Below are 22,999 nucleotides of genomic sequence, written 5' to 3' on the forward strand. Positions count from 1 at the left end.
ACTTTAAAATACTAATAAAGTGAATGACAATGATAACGAGTATCTATAGAGTGCTTCTTATAGGCCAGGCATGATGCTGTGTACACAATCCTACTCGTGGGAAAAGAGTGTCAGTTAAATAAAAATAAGAGACATGGGGTTCCACGAATTCAGTACCATTTTTGGATAAATTTATCTTTTGCTAATCCCAAAGGTGTCTACATGCATTGCATATCTGCCCCACAGATGAGTTCAAGGCACGTACTTCATTCTCTCCAAGGCAGTGTTTGCCGAGTCTGTAAACCCCCCTGCTCCCTTTCACAGTTCCTGCCCGACCCCTCAGCTGGGGTTACCGTTAAGGACTGTTAGTTGAGTCTTTAATTTTTCAGGAAGGGGAAACTAAGGCTTAACGCCAGGCAGGAACTTTTGCAGATGGTTTATTTATGTCACAAGCAGGACTGAGACCCAGGGTCACATACCCAGCCCGGGTCTGTGTGGGACGCGGGCCAACCCCCATCTTTATGTCCCTTTGGCATTAGAATGGATGATAACGGATGCTGTGTGGGTACCAGGGCGGAGGCTCCAGGTCCTCATGGTGCTAAGCTCCAGGGAAACCAGTGGCCCCAGGGACACGTCTGTTGGGCACCCCAGGGTCCTGGCGCCCTGCCCAGGGTGAACAGCGTCCGGCCCCTCTGCCCCTCCTCCTGGGCTTGCATCTCCTGGCTGGGTTTGCAGCAGGCTTAATCTCTGCCTGTGCAGACTCCACGGAGCCAGCTGGGAGGGAGCACTGCCAGCCGCCCGCCCGGCTCCTGCAGGAGGCCGGCCGCCCCTCCCCGGGCCCTTGCTGGGCAAGTAGGGCCAGAGCTGTCTGCAGAAAAGGCTGCCGGTGCTTCCCCTGGCCAGGCCGCATGGGCTGACTGTCACCCCAGTGGAAGTGCATTTGACACCCCATCTCAACCTCCCCTTCCCTGGCTCTGCAGCCTTCAAAGCAGACACAGAATGTCTATCTCTATTTCCAGGTAGAGGTGTCTGAGCTTGTGGTGCACTTCAGGGTCGGGCACACCTGTCTCAAAAGTGAGGATTGGTCCTTGTACTCCAGGTGGCTGGATTCTTCCAAGAATGGAGAGAACTTAATGGTGCATACAGTCAATAAATCAGTGTTGAATAATGAGAATGCTATAACTCATCATATTTCTCTTTTTGCTTTGGCTGTCAGGAGGCCCAGAACTGAATGGAAAGTTCAGTCTTGTAATGGATTTTTGTATAATTGGTTCCATTCTTTCTCTGTGAGGCCTCTGACACCCTATGGTTGTTTCTGTTTTTTTAAAAAAAAATTTGTTGGTGCTTATAATCATACATAATGGTGGGATTCATTTTGCGTTGTAACATTTTTTTTTTTTGGTACTGGGGATTGAACTTGGGGACACTTGATCCCTGAGCCACATCCCCAGCCCTATTTTGTCTTTTATTTAGAGACAAGGTCTCACTGAGTTGCTTAGTGCCTTGCCATTGCTGAGGCTGGCTTTGAACCCGTGATCCTCCTGCCTCAGCCTCCCAAGCTGCTGGGAGTAACATAATTTGATCAATCTCATTCCCTCGTGTCTTCCCCTTCCCTCCCCTCCTGCTCTCCAGCTGTTTCTTAACCATCGTAGTTAGTATAGACCAAGCATCCCTAATCCCAAAATCCCAAATCCAAAATGCTTCAAGTTCTGAACCGTTTTCAGCACTGACACCCATATCAGAACTTTCAGATTCTGGAGCATTTTGGATTTTACATTTGGGATGCTCGACCGGTAAAGGCTCTGGAGAAGTCCCCAATCTGAAGCCTTCTGTTCTGAAGCACTCTGGACAAGGGACACTCCACCTGCCCGTGCTTGTGTTACAAAGGGCTGCACATCCGCCACAGAAGCAGGGCTTGGTCCTCACCTCGTTACAGGAAGGAGGGCGGGCGAGGGCCGGGGTGCGGAAGAGGAAGAGGACCCGGGGTCTCTGCTTGGAGACAGACCAATGCTTTCATCAAAGGGGACTGTGTCCTGGGGACCCTTGGAGACTCACATTTGTATGCCTCTTTCCCTCAGCCCCCTGCCCCACTTTCTCCCCCTATTTTCTTTCCTCTGTCTTTTCTCTCCTCTCTTCCTCTCCATCCTTTATTCTCTTACTACTGCCCATTTCCTCCTTCGCCGATCCCCCATCCTTCTGCCCTCTCTCCTCTCCTGTCCCCTCCCCTACACCCTTTCCTCTGGGCAGCCACCGTGACATTAATATTCCCCATAAACCCTGCCCTGGCTTGGTCTCCTTTGTCCCTCCTGGGGAAACTGGCAGGTATGAGTCCTTCCATACACCACTGAGGACTCCACCCAGGGTGTGTCCCTTCCCCACCCAGCACACCAGGTTATCAGAATCCAGCCCCGGGCCTCCCCAGCCCTCTGTGCCTCCAGCACACGTCGCCCCAAGGCCCGCCTCGCCAGGTGGAGATCACCAGGAGGGAGTGCAGGGGAGGAGGATTCAAAGCTGTGACCCAGCTGCTTTTGGTGGCACGAGTTTGTCCATCTGTAATCCCAGTGACTTGGGAGGCTGAGGCAGGAGGATCAAAAGTTCAAGGCCAGACTGGGACCATGAGCTGGAACCTGTCCTGGAAAGGGAAAAGACAAAACCAGCTGGGATGGTGAGGTGGTTAAGACCTGGTTCAGTCCCCAGCACCAAAACCACAACCACCCACCTTCTCTCCCTCCAAGGTCTCTACTGTGCCCATGGGATACATTAGATAGGGACAGTCTTAGGACTTAGATCATCAGATCGTTTATTCATTTGGCAAATATTGATTGAGAAAAGGGCTCTGTGCTGGTTAAGGCACTTGGCTGCACATTTATTTAGGAAGGCCTTCATTGTCACGGGTCGGTCCTGCAAGTGTGTGGTCCCGAGAGTGAGTGTTCCTTGCTGTCGGGGCCCTAGCACCTGCTCCCCCTTCCCAGCCTCCCAGGCTCCAGGCCCTGTAACAGGCGCTGAGAAGCCAGTGGTCAGCGAAGAGCCTCTGTCCTCGGGGAGCTCCGCCTATTATAGGAAACACGATGTGCCAGTAGAGGACCTTTGTAAATGTGAGGAGTGCCATGAAGTGTGACCTGGGGCCAGTAGAGGGTATCATGAGGGGAGGGCTGAAGGACAGGTGGGGACCCAGCCAGGTCGCAGGCCTTGTGGCGGGATGGAGCATGGCTTGCAGGTGGTCCTGGTGGAGGCACTGCGGCCAGGGCAGAGGACCCCCATGCAAATTAGTCGCGAGACGCGGTTCTAATAAAGTGCCCGAGTTTGCAGGCGGTGGACCTACAGTACAGTGGAGAGGATTCCCAGCCACCCCTTCGTGAGACTGCTCCTCTCCGTCCTCCTTACTGCCTTTCTGTGCGGGGCTCGAGGACTGTGCCCACCCCCCCAACTCTGTCCATGTCATACAGAGCTTCTGTGATGGAATCTATTATTAGCCACATTTTCCAGATGAAGAAATGGGAGCACAGAGGGTTTAGACATCTTGCTGTGTCCGTCAGCTCAGGCTGCCACAGCAGAGTATCACAGACGAGGGGCTTAAATGACACACTGAGTTCTCACAGTTCTGGAGCTGGGAAGTCCAAAGTCAAGGCCAGGCCACCCAGCTCCCGGTGATGCTCTCCACCCAGCAGAGGGCCGGCTTAGGCTATGTGTCACACCATGGAGACAGCTGGACCCCTTCCTCTATGACACCTGAGCCTCAAGACCTCACTTCATCTTGTCACTTCCCCACAGTGCTATTCCAAATACAGTCACAGTGGGGCTTAGGGTTTCAACATAGGAATGGGCGGTGGAGTGGGGTGGGGCTCAAACTCTCTGACACCTGCCCAGGGGCACAGCCTCTGCCTAGGTGGGTGGGGAACTCAGGCAGCTCCTCTCCAGAGCCTGGGCTGCTAATTACCAGGATCCACTGCCTTTGATGACTTGTGTGTGACCATAGCTCCTCCAAGGAAGACCTGCTCCCGGGCTTTGCAAATCCACAGCACCTTGCCCCCACGTGGCGCTGGCCCATGAGCTGAGGCCCAAACCCACCACCGGGTGATCCCAGTGATCATTCCACAAGAGGACCAGGCTGAGGACACAGCCCGGACACACCCAGGGCCTGAACATGACCACGGAAGGAGAGGGGTTCCCCTTCTCCTGTTCTGAGCTGCGCCCCAGCCTCCAGGGCAGACTTCATCAGGACTGGTCTGCGTGACCTTGGGCAAGTCTCTTGCCATCCTGCAGCCCCGGCTCCCGCCCCACCGACCTGCGACCCTGCTCTATCACCTGGGATCCAAGGGCTGTGGGGTGGGCCAGGTGCCCAGCGGGGAGGCGGGCGAGCCGCAGGCGCAGGGCTCCCCCCACCCCCGGGCGGCGCAGGCCGGGTGGGCTCCGAGGCTGCGGGGCGCCTTTCAGGGCCCTGCGCCCTCGCCCGGCCTCTGGGGCGCTGCCACCCACTAGGCGCCCGCCGGAGCCCCAGCGCCCCAGCTCGAGTGGGGCCGAGGCCGGGAGGCGCAGGATCCCTCCCCGCCGCCCCCCTCCCCGCCGGCCGCCAGCCAACTGCGTGCCCCCGGGGCCGGCAAGAAGCCACATGCCCCCGCAAGGAATGCCGGGCGCAGGGCGGCGGGGCGGCGCTGGGCAGGGCCGGGCCGGCCGGGAGCGCCCCGCGGGGAAGGTGGGTGAGCCGCCCGCCGCCGGCTGCCCGCCCCCGGCCCGTGCCCACTCGAGCCCCCCGCTGCTCACGCGGGCGCCGGGGGCGGGTGCCCGGGCCGGGGGCGGGGCGGCCCCAGCCAGGTCCCCGCCGCGCGCCCCCGGGCCCCGCCGCCTGGAGGAGGGGGCCGGCGCGTTCCCCACACCCGCCCGCCCGCGGCTCTGGGGCCCCGGTGGGGAGCGGGCTGGTGAGCGAGGAGCAGGGGAGTGGCCAGCGGGGCCCCGGTGGTGAGTCACTCGCCGCTCGCCCAGCCCGGGCCCGCGCCGCCCCAGCCCCAGCCGCGCTGTCCCGGCCCGAAGAGTGTCCCCGGGCCTGGCATGAGGACCCCGGGGTGCCGAGGGACGGCCGAAGCCCGGCGCTGGTGCAGGGCGGTAAGCGGTGGAGGACGCCCCTGGGGGTGGGGCTTGAGTGGCCGCCGCCCGCTGGTACCTGCCGGAGCTGGCACCGGACCTGGCCGCTCGGGCAGCCCCTCACGCGCCAGGCACTGAGGGCCCGTTTCGTCCCGTCCACCCCCTTGGCCACAGTTGGACTTGAGTTGTTCCCTCCTTGAGCCCCTGCGCAGAGTTGTCCCCAAGCCCATGTGGGTTCCTCGTGTCCTTTGCCCGTTGGTCTTGGGGTCCCGGCTGTGCTTCCCAGGCCTGCCCTGGCCTGAGCTGCCCCTGGTGCCTGACCCCATGGGGCTGGTGGCTCCAGTCGTCCCCAGGACCAGCCCGGGATAGAAATGGCATTTCCTCTTGGCCGGGCTGCAGCTGTTTTTGTTGTCTGTGTTCTGAGCTTCCTCTGGGATGGCAGGCGGGTAACCAGACTCCGCGGACCCCTGCTTGCCCTCTGCGCCACTCACCCCTCTTCCCCCTTTCTTTGGTCCTCTTCCTGGCCTGCTCCTGCGTCCCAGGACAGAATGACTGAGAGCATGAAGGAGTGCTTGGCCCAGACCCAGGCGGCTGTGGGGGACATGGTGACAGTGGTGAAGACAGAGGTCTGCTCGCCCCTCCGTGACCAGGAGTATGGCCAGCCCTGGTGAGGCCTGTGTGGGGACCAGAGCGGGCAGGAGGGTGGCTGGACTGGGTGGGCGGGGACCCTGCCCTCCTTCCTCAGCCTTGCTGGGGTAGCTTCTGGGCTCAGGGGTGAGCGCAGGCTCTGGAAGAGCTTGAGCAGTGGCCCAGGAACAGCCGGCCACCCGGGACTTCTATGCCCACCCGTGTCCCCTGGGCCTCCTGGCCGGGTCCCCAGCCTCTCCCTGTCAGACTCTCACTCTGACGGCTGCTTTGCTTTCTTTGCTGACCCTTGTCCTGGGCAGCTCTAGGAGACCCGAGCCTTCGGCCATGGAAGTCGAGCCCAAGAAACTGAAGGGGAAGCGAGACCTCATGGTGCCCAAGAGCTTCCAGCAAGTTGACTTCTGGTGTAAGTGGGGCTCGCGGCTCTGGCCTGCACCTCCCTCCCCCCACCCCCTCTCCTGGGCTGGGGACGTGCAGCAGGAGTACTAGTGAGGTCCACCTGTGCCCGGTGGACCAGGCACTGGTCCATGCTCCCGTGGTCCTCATCGATAGCTGCAGAGGGGGCTGTGGTTGGCCCCATCTTCCAGGTGAGGACCCCGAGGCTTGCTGAGAGGCCGGGTCCCGGGGCTCACAGATGGGCAGTCGCAGTTCAGAGCCATCAGGCTCTGAAGCCATGCTCTCTCCTCCTTCTTCAAACTTGAGACAAAAGGAACTGGCGGCTCCCTTGAGTTGGCGGCTTCCTCTTGGAGGCCTCGGGGAGGGTAACCAGGTATTGCACTGGGTGACTGTCCTGATGACCCAGGGGCCTGCGGCTGGGAGTCAATGCACTGTGCTCTCTGCTGCCTGCACTGTCCTTGGGTGGCCTCCTCTCAGCCCTCGGCCTCCTCCCTAGGGGTCCTATCTCCCCGCCACCACTGAGACCCTTCCTCCTCTTTCCATCCCTGCAGTCTGCGAGTCCTGCCAGGAGTACTTTGTGGACGAGTGCCCCAACCATGGTCCCCCCGTATTTGTGTCGGACACACCGGTGCCTGTGGGCATCCCGGACCGGGCTGCCCTCACCATCCCGCAGGGCATGGAGGTGGTCAAGGAAGCCAGCGGAGAGAGCGACGTGCGGTGCATAAGTGAGGTCATACCCAAGGGCCACATCTTTGGCCCCTATGAGGGGCAGATCTCCACTCAGGACAAATCGGCGGGCTTCTTCTCATGGCTGGTGAGTGTCCCCTGGGCTGTTCAGCGGGAGAGGTTGTCAAAGGACATGGAAGGAAACCAGCAGGGGGCGCCATATGCTGGCCCAAGGGCTTTTCTGCATGTGCCACTGGACATGCGGATGATGGATGCTGTCCCCATCCCCAACCCAGTGGCTGTGTTCCTCGCTTTCCAAGGGCCATCCTGAGAGAGCCCGCCTGGCGGTCATAAGCAGAGCAGGAAGTCGTCGGCCAGAGCTGAGGGCAGTGTTCCTACAAGTCCTCGCATGCGTGCCTGTCAGGCCATTCGGTGGCATTTACAAAAGGCTCAGCCACCCCTCTTCCACAGGGACCTGGGGACTGAGGGGATGCAGAGCACGATGTTCATCTTAGAAGGCAGTCACGTGAGGGCAGGGCCAGTGCTGGAGGCGTGCGTGGAGTCAGTGCACTGTGTACGTGTGACCACTGTGACCTAGAGGGGAATGAGGGCGCTCTGGGGACACAGCACAGAGGGCCAGGCATGCGCATAGTCCCCAAGACCTTGGGGCCTGGAGCCCCAGTTCGTCATGTCAGCCAGCTTCGCTGTTTACCCTCCAGTGTGACCTTGGACGAGTCACGGCTTCTCTGAGGTTGATACAGCCTCGCTGAGGAGGGACGTGTCTGGTGCAGCGCCTTAGGCCACGCTGGCCCAATACGGGCTGCTGTTATTGTTGTTCTTGACCTAGATGCGGTGGGAACTTGAAGAACGCGTGGCGGTCAGTCTCGGAGGGGGTGGGAAAGTGCTCCGCGTGAGCAAAGCTGCTCATGAGGCGGTGAGAGCAGCCTGAGCAGCGATGGCGGAGGCCCAGAGTGGCAGAAGTCAGCAGGCAGGGGAGGCCGGGCCCGCGCCTGAGCCAGGAAGCGACCTGCGTCCCTGGGCAGGGCTCCACTGTGTGGCCAGGCAGAGAGGTGCCCTGCGCTGTGAACTCCAGGCTCCCGCTAGGAGACTGGGGACAGGGTTTCTGTAAAAACTAGGTGGCACCTTGAGCTTGGGTGCTAGAGGTGGGCTTATTTGAAAGAGATTTGGGAGGGAGAGTCCCTGGGATTTGTTGGTGGGGGATGTGAAAGGAGGAAGAGGAGTTTCCAAGACTGAGTCAAACCTGAGCCACTGAACAGCTACGGGAGAGGAGCTACCGGAGAAGGGCCGGCGGGGAGACAGCAAGCCGGCTCACCATTTGAACGCTTCTCTTCTGAGCGACTTCTCCATGCTGGGCCTGGCTGGCCCTGTGAACACAGTGGTGGGCCAGGTCAGGCATAGCCCTGTCCTCATGGAGCTCACTGTGCAGGAGATAGAATTAATTGAAGAACAAGATAAATACGCATAAAATTCCAAATCTGATAGCTAATGGCGAGATAGTGAGGCCCAGAGAAAGTGAGCAGCCTGGGGAATTAGCACGGCCGGAGATCAGACAAGGCTTCCTGATACTGAGCTGCGACTGAAGGAAGAGAATGGTTTCCAGGTGAGGGCTGGGGAGGGGCATCAGATGGCTGGAGTGGCATGTGCAAAGGCCCCGGGGCAGGAGGAGAGGGCAGTATATTCAAACAACTGGTTAGTGGTTCCTAGAGAGCAGTAAACACAGAGACCTAGAGGAGGAAGGGAAATTGACCCAGTGGGGCCCAGTGGACCAAATGAGTCTGCTCTTTAAAGACAGTGAGAAGCCTTCATTTTGTTTGAAGTTGGGGGTAAGAAGAGTGACCTGAGCACATTTATGTTTGAAAAGGCAACTGTGGCTGCAGCCTGGAGAACTGATTGGGTGCAGAGGGTGGAGCAGTGGTCAGGAATGAGGTCTGGGGAGGCTGAGGCAGGAAGATTGCAAGTTCAAGGCCAGCCTCAGCAACTTAGCAAGTCCCTAACCGACTTAGCGAGACCCTGTTTCAAAGTAAATATCAAAAGGACTGGGACGTGGCTCAGGGCACCCTGGGTTCCATCCCCCCGGACCGGCTCCTCTCTGTGGGTGGAGATGTGAAGAAAAGTGAAAGGACTGGGAACTCTGGCCCCAGCCGAGCTCTGTGGGGAGCCGGAGAGTCAACCACAGGTCACTGCAGGTGCAAAATGGGGGTGCCGGAGGAGGAGGGGCTGGGGAAGATGGTGGTTTGGCTTTGGACTTGGGTTTGGAGTCTCGCCAAGATGTCCACCTGCCGATGTCCAGTAGGCATATGGAGAGGAGGTTGGGGTGTCACCTGCGAGTCCCCTGTGCACAGGTGGTCCGTGGGGTGCGGGGCATGAGGCAGCCCCGAGGGCCCGACAGAGGTGGAGGGGCTCGACGTTCCAGGGAGCTGGAGTCTGAGAAGATGGACTAAGAGTGGCCTGAGAGGGAGGAGGGGACCAGGAGGGTGGGTGTTCCAGGGGGAAGCGAGGGTCATGAGGACCACAGTGGCCAACGGTGTCAAATTCTGCCTGGAAGCACAGTGAGAAGGGCTGAGAAGCGTCCTCTGGGTCTGCGCAGGGCGGTCAGCGGTGCAGTTAGCGAGAGCCGCGGGGACGTCCACCCGGGCACCCTCCTGGAAGGTGGGCCTCCATGACAAACAGTTGGCCGCTGGGACAGTCCCCTCCCCTCCAGTGGAGTTATCTGCAGGACCAGCAGGGGAGCCGTGGGTGGACCTGGTTAGCGTGGAGGTGACCAGAATCATTCTTCTCAGAAGCCTGGGGAGAGGAGATCAGAACTGAAGGACAGAGATATGAGGGCCAGGTGGGGCCAGGGGGGTGTGAGCTGGGAGAGGTGGCACTGCTGTCCCTCAGAAGCCAGCGGGAGCTCTGCATGGAAAGGGCAACTCCCTGGGCTTTTACAGTGGACGTGCTGGACAGGGGCGGGGTGGGTCAGCATCTTCCTGCCTCTGGAGGGACAGCGCAGAGGACTGGAGCAGGGGGAGGGAGGGAGGTGGAGTAGGCCAGATAATGACCCCGCAGAGAGTCCACGCCTAACCCCGGAACCTGTGAATACGTCAACTTATACGGCAAAAGGGAGTTGGCAGGTGTGACTGAGTGACATCTTGAGACGGGGTGTCTCCTGGCCTGTCTGGGGGGTGGCAGTAGTATCACAAGGAGATCGGAGGCAGAGAGAGATTAGAAGATGGTCCTGCTGGCCTCGAAGGTGGAGGAGGGAGCCAGGGGCAGGGGAGGCAGGGCCTGCAGAGGCTGGAGAAGGAATGGAGCCAGGCAGCTGCTCTCCTGGAGCCCCTCGTAGGGTGCAGCTGCCCACACCTTCTTTGAGACCCCCGGCTCCAGAGCTGTAGGAGAGTAATGTTGTGTTGCTTTCGGGGACTGTGTGTGGCATTTTGTTACAGTAACGGCAGAGATTGGGTACAGCAAACTCATGGGAGGTGGGGGGGACAGGCAGGAGCATAAGGAGGCTTTGACCTTTGTGACCTGAGAGGCAAGGGACACTGAAGGCCTGCAGAGAACAGATGCTCAAAATGACCCGAGAAGGCAGAGGCTGGGACCGTGCGAGCGTGTGTGCACGTCTGTCGCTGGAAGCCGGCGTCCAGGCCCCGCTGGGGACTGCAGGCCTCAGGAGCACCTCTGCCTGCTCGGGTGATGGGCCGAGAGGAAGGAGCAGGGGCTGAGCCGTGGTATGACTGGGGCTGGGATCTGGGAACTGCACATAAACTGCACTCATGGGTCACACCCTGTCCCCAGCCCTCCTTGCGTTATCTTGTCTTGACCTTTTGCCTGGCTTCACAAGCTCTGGCGCCATGCATCAGACCCATTCCTGTGCCAGCCCCTCAGCAATATGGACACCTCCCTCCGGTGGGAGCAGTGACGGTGGCCATGGGGAGCCTTGGTGCTAACGTTTATTGAGCACTTACTACGCATCTGGTTCTGCCACCATCGCACGTGATCCTACGGTGCTCCTGCAGCACCGATCACTCTATCCAATACACGGGAGAGGGAACTGAGGCCTGGTGGCCGTGGGACATGGTGACCAGCTGGGGAGTAGCTGCGCTGGGTCCCGGGCCTCCCTGGGCTGTCTCTCGCCTTCCTCAGCCGCCTCTTCCCACCTGTTGCTCTTGTGGACTCTGCTTCTTCTTCCTGCACAGCACCAGGGCCCTTCCTGGCTCGCTCTGCCTGTACGAGCTGGTCCCACTGTGCGCAGAGTGCCCAGGAGGGGCCTGGACTCCCATGGACCCGCGGCCATTTTCACTCTGCCTGTCTCCTTGGTGGCCTGACCTCCTGGGCCAGGAGTTCTGGGGTCACTTCTGACCATTTAGGAAAGGGGTCCTCCTTTCTGTGCTTCCCCGTCCCCCTGGAATTTAGAAACACCATGAGTCATCGCCATAAATCCCCTGCCAACACCGCAGGCCCAGGACAGGCTACAGGGTGAGGCGCTGGGGCTGCCACACAGCCATGTGGTCTGCTGACGAGGCCGGGGACAGAGGAGGCAGCCGGCACGGGGCACACGTCTGTAATCCCAGAGGCTCGGGAGGCTGAGGCAGGAGGATCAGAGGTTCAAAGCCAGCCTCAGCAATGATGAGGCGCTAAGCAACTCAGTGAGACCCCATCTCTAAATAAAGTACAAAATAGGGCTGGGGATGGGGCTCGGTGGTCGGTGCCCTTGGATTCACTCCCACACCAAAAAAAAAAAAAAAAAAAAGCAAGCAAGCAGCTCAGGGTTCCTTTTGAACAGGTTCCCACCTGTTCCCGAAGGGATCTGCGCAGCCGGGCAGGATGCGTACAGGACACCAGGATGGCAGATTTTAAGTGGGAGGAAGAGAGAAGGAAGGAAAAGGGGGAGACCCTGCACGGAGCCAGGAGCCAGCACTGAGGCTGAGCGTGCCCACCTGATGGCCCTGCGTGTGTTCTGCTGGTGGGGGTCCACATCGGGCAGCCACAGGAAAGGGGAGTCCCCAGCGCGTCCTGTCCCTGATGCGAGACGTGCCGGGGAGCCCTTCAGGCACTGGTGCTGGATGGATCAGCCGGCCGCCCTCGTGAGCAGGACAGGAGGGAGGGGGTCGCCCCATGGGCCCCGGCCTGCCGGGCTCCTGCCCTCGGGGGGCTGCAGGTGTGAAGCGGCATCTCCGCGCTTCCATCTCAGCTGCCTTCGTAAAATGGGGAAATCTGTTCAGACTTGAACTTGACGTGGGACAGCTCCTGACGCCCCTCCCAGCAGAGAGGGGCCGAGTGCTGGGCTGACAGAAGGACAGTGTCCCTTGCCGTGCCGCGAGATGTGCAGGAGCAGGCTGGTGTGCCAAGTTTAGGGGGACTCAGAGAAGCCGCCCAGCCCACAGGCCGTGTACTTTGGGCTGGGCTGCTGGGGCTCACCAGCCCGGGGAACTGGCTGGTGCCTGTCTTACAGAGCCGCGAGGTCACCATTACAGCCAGGACTCGCAGCGCGGCTACAGGACTGCCGCACCGCCTTCCGCACACGGTTTCCCAGGTGCGCTGGGCCCCCCACCCAGAGCCCACTCGGGACCCACACTGTGTGTTCATCAGCCTGCGCTGCGAGCCTTTCTCCTTCACGCGTGGCCAGGGTGTGGAAGGTTCCGGCCGGTCATTTGCCCGATGCTCCACATTGAGATCTACCGATGGTCTCCTCACGCTCGCCTCAGGTCACCCCTCTGGCCTGGCAGTCCTGAGTCTGTCCGCTGTCAGCTCTTGGAGACACGTGATCTCCGTGAGTTTTGTCTTTCAGTCACTGGTTTTAGGGATTGTCCGTGACTCTTGTCTGCACCAGTTATTATTCCTGGTGTCAAACGACTTCTTTTCTCCCATTCCTTCTACATTTAACACTTGACATTCCTTTTTTTTTTTTTTAAGCTCCTCCTTCTCTCCTGCCCCCATCTTCCCCTTAGAGACTATTTTTGGCATCTGAGGTCTGGGGTCCCTCCTGTCCTTCCCCCTCATGGTTCTGAGGTGTGCATTGCCCTCGGCTGGCCCCGCGGAGCCCCTTCAGACCGCTCCTTGCTCTTTTGACACAGCCTCATCGTTGCTTTAGCACCTCCTGCCCCAGGAGGTCCCGGCCCTGGCTCCAAGGAGTCTGGTTTCTTAGCAGGAGATGGTGTGGAGAAGCCAAGGTCTCGGGCACCTGGTGAGCAGTTGCCGTGGTACCTTGGCTTCTAGGCCCGCAGGGCATTTGAGGGTCAGGTTGAAGTGGCCTTCAGGTCAGAGTCTGAGGGAACCGGGGTCACAGCGGTGGCTGCAGCCCAGAGGCCCAGGAGCACTGGGTGGTGCCGAGGTGGAGGGGGAGCTAGGGTGGAGCTGAAGTGCAGGCTGCACCTGGAAGGACCAGTGGGGGTGAGGCTGGGAGAAAGGCCGCCGTGTCCAGGTGCTGTGAACTAAGGGACAATCTGAGCACCCCCAGGAGTAAAGTGCGGCCCTCAGCCCTAAGGATCCTCTTAACATCAGAAGCACTGAAGAGTCAGCTGGGCAGCTGTTCCACCAAGGCTGGTCACCACAGGACCCCTGTCCCTCCCCCGACACACATCCTGGGAGCCAGCAGGTCTGGAACTCTCAGAATCTGACATTGGAACACAAGTAGAGTGTGTGCAGGGTGATGGCGCACACCTGTAACCCCAGCGACTTGGGAGGCTGAGGCAGGAGGACGGCAGGTTCAAGACCAGCCTCAGCAACTTGGTGAGACCCTGTCTCCAAATAAGAAATAAAGGGCTGGGGACGCAACTCATCAGTAGGATGGTGGCCTGGTACATCTGAGGCCTGGCTTCCATCCCGTTACTGAAGAAAAAAATAGAGCCATAAAAAATCGTCCTGGACTGGTCCACCGTTTCCATTGTAGGTCAGAATCCCACCTGACCCTCTCTGCTCCTTGGCTCCTTAGCACATTTTACCATAGCGATGTGTCTCCTTGTGTGATAGTCAGGTGACTCGAGGGTCACAGAGTCCCAGTGTCACATTGATTTTATTTTAATGCTACTTAGAAAAGTCTGAACGTGAAACTGGGAAAACACATTTTTTTTATACTCATTAAACAACTATAAAAAGTTCAGAAATGTGAAATGACCAGAACTCCCCAAACCCCAACATCACTCATATTAACGGCAGCACTTTAGCATGATGGATGGTGTTATTTTGCGTCATCCTACACGGCTGTTTGTAAGGTGAGCGCATCGTGGGGCTCCTCACAGGTTCTTCCGTGTCTAGAACGTCCGCAGTCCTGCAAGCTGTGGAGTGCGGTTATTTTCCCATGGTTTGACTCTGTTTGAAACACTGGGAAATCTTCTGTTGGCCCAAGGTCCTGCGCTTCGACCTGCTTTTTGCCAAATGTAGTGTTTACATGTGGAGTTTGTAGCTGCTCTTTTTTTTTTTTAAGAGAGAGAGAGAGAGAGAGAGAAAGAATTTTTTTTTTTTTTTTTAATATTTATTTCTTAGTTTTCGGCGGACACAACATCTTTGTTTGTATGTGGTGCTGAGGATTGAACCCGGGCCGCACGCATGCCAGGCAAGCGCGCTACCGCTTGAGCCACATCCCCAGCCCACGTAGCTACTCTTTTTTCTTGGCTCGTGGTGATAACTGGTGCCGCAGAGTCGACTCTCACTGTGAAGCAAGCCATCTCGCATTCAGGGGCATCTTCCTGTCAAGGGTCAGATGGTCTGGGCCCTGTGCCCTCCACGCTGTCTGTTGCAAGTACAGGTGTTCCTCTACTTACGATGGGCTGGGTCCCGTCGCATTAATTGTGTGCTGAAGCGTCGTAGGTCAAAGCTGCGCCCTCTCCTCCTACCCTATGGCACGTCCTGCCTTAGCCACGGTACGTGGTCCAGCGGTGGTGGTGCCCCCACCCCCGTGGTTTCTGGGCTGCCTGGGCACCGTGGTGCTGTCTGGCACCGCAGAGAGGCTCCTCCCGCAGATGACTGGCCTGGGAAAAGATCAATATCCCAAGTATGGTCTCTACGGAGTGAATATAGCTTTCAAAGCATCACAAAGTAGAAAAATCATAAGTCCGTAACCATCTGTCCTCCATTCTGTCACGTGGCACAAAGGCAGCCACAGAAAAAGACAAAACACCAAACTCACTGTGCTGAAATCGGAGTTCCAGATGACTCTTGTTTCGTGACATATTGCTCTTCTTTTGATGAAATCATGATTACTTTTAATTTTTTTTTGCAGTGCTAGGGGTTGGACGGACCCCAGGGCCTCATGCATGGGAGGCAAGTGCTCTCCACTGAGCTCTGCCCTCTGCCCCTGGTTCCTCTCCAAATAGTTAAAAAAATACGAGCCGTTCTTGGTCGTGGGGCCACGCAGAAGCAGGAGGGCGTCAGGCGGACGTGACTGCTGACACCTGGCAAAGAGCTTTCTAGCTGGGGTCCCCGCCGCTGGGCTGCAGTGCCTCCTCCGGTCCTGCGCCTGGTAGTCCCCGCAGCTCGGCCTTCTTGTTGGGCTACTCGGCCTGCAGGGGGAGCGTCCCCCTGTGTCCCGCTGCTCTGGGCCCTGTGGCCGGCGACCACTGCCTCAGGAGTCCTTCTGCCTCCCAAGCCCACTTGCCACTTGCTGGTTAATGTGACCACACATTCAGACACAGGGCTGACCCCCAGGGCAGGGGCCAGAGAAGGCCACCTGTACTCGTCTAGGGCCGAGTCACAAGGCGGAGCAACGGGGTGGGTGAGGACCTGAGGCCGCCCCTGTCCTAAGCCCTGCACTTCCGGTGCCTGTGGGACTCTCCTGGTGATTCCTATCTACTGATTTTTTTTTTTAAATGAAAACATTGAATTAAAAACTCTCTGAGGATGTTTGGATCCTGAGATCACATCCAAGGACTCCGGTTTGAGAAGCACCAACTCCTGGGAGACTTCCTGACCTTGACGGTGGGGGACACGGAGTCGCCTGGGCAGAGGGGAGGTCTGACCCACGCCCCCTGAGCTAATTCAGGGCCCGCAGCAGACGCTGCTTGGGCTGGTGTGCAGCGAGACCACAGTGACCGCGGCCTCAGGGGCAGCGCTGAGTGATGTTTGGTTCTGGGTCTTGGCCTTTGACTCTCACCTCAGGCCTGTGGGTGGGACTCTGCTCCCTTGTCCAGACCGGGAATCCCGGCCTGGAGACTGTGCTGCTCAAGCTCAAAGCCCCAGGCCCCGGTGTGAATATCCGATGCCGTCTTCCCCCTCAGCGGAAGCCTCGTACCTTTGGGGACTCCTTCCCAAGCATATGGGACAAGGTTGTTTCTCAGTGTTTGATCACAGCTGCTGAATTCACTTTGGCAGATGCTAGTTTTAAAGGAACTTGATCAGATATGATTTACATGCCACATGACTTCCCTAAGGTGCATTATTGAGCAGTTCTCAGTACGTCACAGATAAGTGTGGCCATTGCTGCAGGTGACTTTTGTGACTTTGAAAAGCCCCGTGTCCTTCATCCCCCTCTGCCCTCCCCACAGCCCTAAGTAACCACCGACCTACTCTCTGGTGGTAGATTTCCTGTTCTGAACACGAATGAGATCGTACAGCACATGCCCTCCGCGTGGTGCTCCCAGCGTTCTCCGTGTCACGGCCTGGCCATCCGCTTCACAGCTGGGCCACGTTCCATGGCGTGGATAGACCGTATTTGTTCATCTGTCATCCACTGATGGGCAGGGGCTGCTCCTACCTGTGGCAGCCATGACCACACCTGTGCATTAAGGTCTTCCTTTGTCTTGTGTGTGACGCTGTATCGGGGACATGCTGGGCCACATGGCAGCTCCATGGTTAGGCATTTCAGGAATCGCACTGTTTATTGAGGAAGAGCTGCACCTGGTAGATGTTCAAGTTGTGTACTGAACAACAGCGGCTGCCCTCTCCCATTCCTACTTGGTCAAAGGGTAGAAAGTTCCAGAATGAAATCTAAAGTTTGTCTTTCCCACCCTGTCCAGACCCCTGCTGCTAGGCATAGCAAGGAGGCGGGTCTCAGGCCAGTCTCCATGCTGGCTGCTCCCTGTGGTTCTGCTTCAGGACCTAAGGATGCCCTTGACCTTCACCAGGAGACATTGCTTGCCAAGAACACTGGGGCTGCATGCAGGTGGTTGGGGTGGTTGGTCCTGAGGCCAGTTCCCAAAGCAGAGCCAAGAGACTTGTGAAGGGAAGGTCCCCTGAGTTGGCCACAGGCTCTGGACTCACAGGTCCCTGGGCTCCCATCCTGGCTCCCGCATTGGCTGGAAGTGTCTTTGGGTTGTCTCCTGTTCTCTCCGAGCTCTGGGTTTTGTCCATAAAACAGGGAGCGCGACCTTAGGGGACACGCCTCTGGGAGGTGCTGGGGTACTGTGCTGGCTCAGGCCGGCGCCTGGCTGTGATGAGCAGGTCCGGCCAGGATTATCTCTAGGTACCTTCCCATTGGCTTCAGGGAAGGCTGGGGCGGGGCGAGGGGAGAACAGGGGAAACCCACGTATGGAATTTGGGATTGTATGCAAACTGGCTGCATTTACCAGGACTCCAGGGCCTTTTTTAAGCATTAAAAAAGAAGGCAGTGCGGCCATTTATGAAACCTGGGCAGACCTGGAGAACATCATGCTAAGTGAAGTGTGCCAGGCGCAGGACAGACACTCCCTGAGACCACTCTATTAGTCAGCTCTTCCTCCCTGTAACAAAAAACCTGGGACGATGAATTTATAAGGGGGAAAAGGTTATTTTGGCTTACAGTTTTGTGAGTTCCAGTCCAGGATCAGGCAGAGCCATGGGTTGGGGCCCCTGGTGGGCGTGGTGGACAGTACTGCCCAGGGGCATCTGGTGGAGCAAACCATACCTTGTGGCCAGAAAGCAAGACAGTGAAGAAGGAGCCAGTGTCCCAGAGTCTCCTTCAAGGGCACAATGCCAGCGGCTTAAGGACCTCCCTCCAGGTTCCAGCCCTAAAGGTTCACCAGCTCCAACAGAGCCAGGGCCTGGGGACCAAGCCAGTAACACATGGCCTCTGGGGGACGCTTACCCAAACACACACACCCTTACAGGAAGAATCCGAAATAGTCAAACTCACAGAATGAAGAGTTGGACGGTGGTGCTGGGGATGGGGAAGGGGGAGGTGAGGTGTTAGAAAGTTCCAGAATGAAAGTAAGTCCCAGAGCTGTGCTTGGAGCCTACAGTGAGCCATCCTGTGCGGTACACCTGAGCCCTCCCCAGGAGCGGAGATCTTGTGATCACCAAGACAACAGCAATAATCAATGCATTTAAAAAGCAGGAAGGCAGCTCTTGGAGGTGAGGGACATGCCGAGGGCTCCGGGCGTAGACGTCTCTCAACCCCTCAGTGTGGACATTAACGTGCAGCGTTGAGGAGTGTTTCCGTCACACCTCAATACAGTGGTTTCTTAAAAAAGAAATCTGATAAAAGTTCATTCAGATCGATTCAAAGAAGTGATGATCACCTTATCATTCCATTAGGGTGGACGGTTAGATTCTGGTTCACACGAGCTTAGTTTCTTAGGTGACTCAAAAAGTCAAATACGCACAAAACGCTAATATTCACAAAATGCTGCGCCCGGCGCAGGAGCCTAGGTCTGGATAGTCTCTCTGTCCAGCCTGTGTGTCCTTCCCCCCATGTTTCTGGGCCTAGAAGAAGCCAGAGCTCCAGTTCAAGTCCAGGGCAGCTCTTATCTCCCCGGTCTTGGGTCTGCCCAGCTGGGGAGTGGCTCGAGAACAGAGGGGAGGCCGCCCGCCTCCCGGGATCCTGGGAGAAGCTCTGAGGTCCGCCAAAGCACGTTGCCAATTGAGTGGCCTCACAAATCACTTTTGTGACCGCCTTGCTCTGTGAGGAGGTGCGGCGCTGAGCGCAGAACGCTCTGTGGATTCCCTTTGTGGACTCAGCGGCTCCTGGAAAGTTGCAGCAACCAGGTTCTGAAAATCCAACTGCTGCAACGTCTGGTTAAGGCACCACTCGGAGGAGCCGGACGGCGACCCCCTGACATGGAGACACCGTCAGCAGAGCAGTCTCTCCTCCACGGCACAGTGTCAGCCTCTGCTCCCAAGGTCACCCAACCAGAGGCCGCGCTGGAAGTTCAGACGGGGCTCCAGAGCCCTGGTGGTCAGGCGATCTGTGGGGGCCTCGCCCAGCACCCCACACGCCCAGCACCCCACACAGTGGATCCAGCGCTGTGGACCCGGGACATTGGGAACCTGGTTTTCAGTCCCAGTGTCCCCGCGTCTTTCCTCTGTGACCTTGGGCAGGTTCCTGATCCGTAGCATGAGGACAGCCTGTGGCCACTCGAGTTAGGCGGAGGCCAAGTGTGGCAGCACTGGACACGGAGAGGGCGCTCGGGAGTGGCTGCTGCAGGGACCTCCATCGTGGTCATGGTCATCAGCTGTCGCTGTGGTGAGAAGTGGCTTTCGGCCCTCCTGGACCCGTTTTGACCCAGGAGGCCACGGTCCTTGTCTTTCTGCTCCTCTGGGTCCTGGAATCTCCCTTCTCAGTTTCAGGTGGCGTCTTGAGGTCCTTAGGCAGAGGGTGCTGGGAGCCCGCCTTCCAGGGCCCTGTGAGGCCCTTGCTGGTCCTGGCTTTGTCCCCGGAGACCCACAGCCCACTCCTGACTCGGTGGGGCCTGGACTTGTCCTTGCGTGTCCATGTGGTCTTCAGCCTGCAGGACCGTGACCCTGTACTCGGCACACTGCCCCCCCTTCTCCAGGGTCTCGTGGAGACTCCATGCCCTCAGGACGGTCCTGGCTGACTCTCAGGCCGGGGCTCCCTCGGGGTTCTCACAACCCACATCCCCCTCCTCGCGATTCCTGACCGTGCAGTGCCTCGGTGGCCTCTCTTTGGTGTCCCACTGGACTGTGAAGGCAGGGACACTTCTTCCTGGAGACCATTTGTCCCCAGAGCCTGCAGCTGCTGTCCCAGAGGCCTCCGTGGAGTGACAGGACATGACATTAGAGGAACCCCTGATTGGTGACAAAGATAAGCCAAGAAACAGCTTCAGGAAGCCTCGGCCGGAACCCGGGACAGGCCCAAGGCAGCCGCCGTGTCCCTCTCAGCCCCTCCCCGGGCAGAGCTGCAGAGGCAGGTTCCACCTCAGTGGTCACAGACCCCCAGGCCTGCCCCACCCAGAATCAACAGTGTCCAGCGGGACCCTTGCATTGGTACTGGCATCGAGATTCCGGGCCAGTGGTGACAGTGATGCTGCAGGGATGGCTTTCACCCCACGATGCAGGTGAGGAAACCGAGGGCCAGGGAAGGCCCTGGACAAGGCCACTGGGCTCTGAGTGCTGGAGCTGAGGTTCTAGCTGCTGCCCCGGGCTCCGGGCCCTCGCTACGCCAGCTGCTCCCCCTGCGGGCTGTGGCAACCAGAGATGCTTCTCTTTCCCCAGACGAGAGAGGTGACCCGAAAATGACAACGTAGGGTGGTCAACGTGAGGGCAAAGGACAGGGTTCCGTGGGACCCCTCAGGAGGGTCCTGCAGACTAGCATGTGTCTGGGGAGATTGTGGAGGAGGGGAGCCAGAGCTCCACGTCTTGCCCCTCCATCTTTCTGGGATTTTATAACACAAGGCAGTTCAGAGCCGCAGGCAAACAGAGCGACACACCCCCTGCCCCCTCTCCTCCGGTTGGTGTCGTGCAAACACAGGGATCTGGGCTGGGGTGCGGCTCAGTGGTAGAGCACTTGCCTAGCATGCATGAGGCCCTGGGTTCGATCCTCTGCACTGCAAACAGATGCGTGTGTGTGTGTCGTACACACATACATGTGTGTATTATGGTGTGCTGGAAAATGTCTGACAACCTGCTGGTGATGGTGGGGACATAGGTGTCGATTTTCGTGGTGTGCATGCTCCCAGTGTGGTGGATTTCCAGCTACGCAACATGAACTTGCTGAACGTGGAGTCAGGAAGGAATGTGCAGCAGAACTAGCAGACCGTATTCCCCCGGTACAGAGACGGTGTTCGTGCCCTTCTGAGGAGCACATGTGTCAGTCAGCTTTCTGTGACTGTAACAAACTACCTGAGATCATCAACTTATCTGGTGAGGGAGACAGTCTGTTTCCAAATCAACAGAAAGATGATAAACACCATCATCATTGAAAATGCTCACTGGAGTTAGGGCTTTAAAGGAAGTGAGAGGCACCGGCGAGCTAGCACTGTGGAAGGAAGGGTTTGTTCTGCCTGATGAGTTTGGAGGTTTTGGTCTGTGGCCATTGGAAACCATCACTTCTGGGCTTGTGGTGAGGAAACACCTCAGGATGTGGAGCCCATGGTGGAGCGCGCTGCTGTCCTCATGGTGGCCAGAGGCAAAGAGAGGAAGTAACCAGGGTCCCACATTCCCCCTCTGGGTGCACCCCAGGGGACTGAAGACCTCCCACGAGGTGGCGCCTCTTAAGAGTTCCTCCAACAGTACCAAGCTGGGGACCAAGACCGTAGAACCCCAGAAAGAAGCACTAGTGATACGGAAAATAGTGAAATGTAGAACACAACAGGCAAGTGGTAAGATTTGAATGTCACCTTTAAAGAATTTGTAATTTATTGAACTGTAATTTTTTATCATTCAGCCTTTAATAATGGCTACGTGTAACCAGTGGCTCACAGACTGACTTCGCACGCCACTCTTCTTTTCTTTCTTTCTTTTTTTTTTCTTTTTGTTTTTTTGGTACCAGGGACTGAACTCAGGGGCACTGGACCACCGAGCCCCATCCCCAGCCCTGTTTTGGATTTCATTTAGAGACAGGTCCCACTGAGTTGCTTAGTGCCTTGTCAGTTGCTGAGGCTGGCTTTGAAGTCATGATCCTCCTGCCTCAGCCTCCTGGGCCGCTGGGATGTCAGGTGTGTGCCACGGCGCCTGGCTGTTTTCTTTCTTAACAAAATGTTAATAGTATATGTTTTTTTCTTTGACTTGCTTTTTATTTAAAAGGCTCTTCATTCATTCATTCCCCCTCCATTCCAGCTGGGTGACCATGTGAGTGGGAGAACCATGAGCTTTGTCTCTCTGGCTTGGGTCTGGCGAAGGAGATGGCCCTTTACCAAATCAACGGAAAGATAGACTTGACCATCCATGTCGTTAGGGCTTTAAAAAAAAAATTAGCGAGATGCCATGCAACTAAAGCTGGGGTGGGGGGCGGTGTGCAGGGAAAACCTCCATCAGGGTCAGATCAGGAAAGGCTTATTCTGTGACACAATCTGAGACCCAAGAGATAAAAAGGGACTTGGTATCTTTCTATCCAAGCTTTGGATGGCTTGGTGGGAGAAAGTTTATCCAAGGGTGTGTTCACTTTAGTGCCATTTCTGTAAAATCCCCAAACACGCAAAACAGTACTGTACATTATTCTTAGAAAAACCCTTGTGAACTAGAGATGAGAAGACTCCCCGCCAGCTTCAGGACGGGTGGCCACCCTGGAGCGGGGAGGGAAGAAGGATAGTTTGGAGGGAGGCAGAGGTCTTCAGCTGCATCTTGGGATTGTCGTGGATCCTAAGGAGAGAAAGATCTGAGGTGAAGACAGTCGGTGTGACTCTTGGTGGCCCTCACCGACGGACACCGGCTGTCAGCTGCATTATTCTTGATCAGTTCTGAATGACCGAAATGTTTTGATTGTTGTTTTTTAAGAGTATGAAAAAGAGGTTCTAGGTGTGGGAGTGACCCTGGTTAAAGTTCACCCCAGAAAAGTTGGCTGCAGAGCAGGGCAGAGGAATCCCCAGGTCAGTTAGAGGGCTGGGCAGGGATTCGGGCTTGGTCAGGGGCCTGCAGTGAGCCCTGCTTCAGGAGGCCCTGGGGACCAGCCTTGATGTAGCTCCTGTGCCACACCCCTCAGTTGTCAGCTCAGGCTGTGGGGAGAGGAAGAGGAAGGAGCAGGTCCTCATGAAACCCAAACAGGCAGGATGAAAGAGAAAGATGGATTTGAACAAGAACCATTGCAAAACCTGCGAATGGGAAATATCCATGGACTGAAAGGTACCCATTAAAAAGAGAAGCCAAGGGAGGAAGGGAGACCTAGGAGGTCAGAGGAACCTGGGACTGGACACGGCCAAAGAGAGAATCAGTGGATGGGAAGAGAGTTCTCAGGAATCTTCCCTGAAAGACAAAGAGGAAAGAAAATATGAAAAGGAAGTGAACTGCTCCCATGTGTGTTTAGTAGAAACTCTACCAGAAGGGCCTGGAAAAATGACTGAGAAGTTGAGTTCTCAAAAGTTTAATGGCTGAGAATTTTCCAAAATCAAAAGAGATATTAAGTCTTTGTTTGAAAATGCTCCTCAAG

The 22,999-nt window shown here is 57.3% G+C and overlaps 1 protein-coding gene across 2 annotated transcripts in view; it reads left to right on the forward strand.

Annotated features, from left to right (window-relative positions):
- Positions 1 to 22,999, forward strand: part of Prdm11 (PR/SET domain 11) — a 71,450-nt gene that overhangs the window by 26,171 nt on the left and 22,280 nt on the right. The window contains exons 1-4 of one of the 2 annotated variants that reach the window (XM_076844357.2): positions 5,007 to 5,079; positions 5,601 to 5,725; positions 6,006 to 6,109; positions 6,651 to 6,913. In XM_076844357.2, the coding sequence (XP_076700472.1) occupies positions 5,026 to 5,079; positions 5,601 to 5,725; positions 6,006 to 6,109; positions 6,651 to 6,913 (546 nt within the window). In that variant the 5' untranslated portion in view covers positions 5,007 to 5,025. Of the gene's footprint in view, positions 1 to 5,006; positions 5,080 to 5,600; positions 5,726 to 6,005; positions 6,110 to 6,650; positions 6,914 to 22,999 lie in introns of those variants that run through there. The other variant, XM_076844356.2, reaches the window with a different exon arrangement.

This window comes from Callospermophilus lateralis, chromosome 2 (assembly GCF_048772815.1).
Source record: "Callospermophilus lateralis isolate mCalLat2 chromosome 2, mCalLat2.hap1, whole genome shotgun sequence".
Lineage (NCBI taxonomy): Eukaryota > Metazoa > Chordata > Mammalia > Rodentia > Sciuridae > Callospermophilus > Callospermophilus lateralis.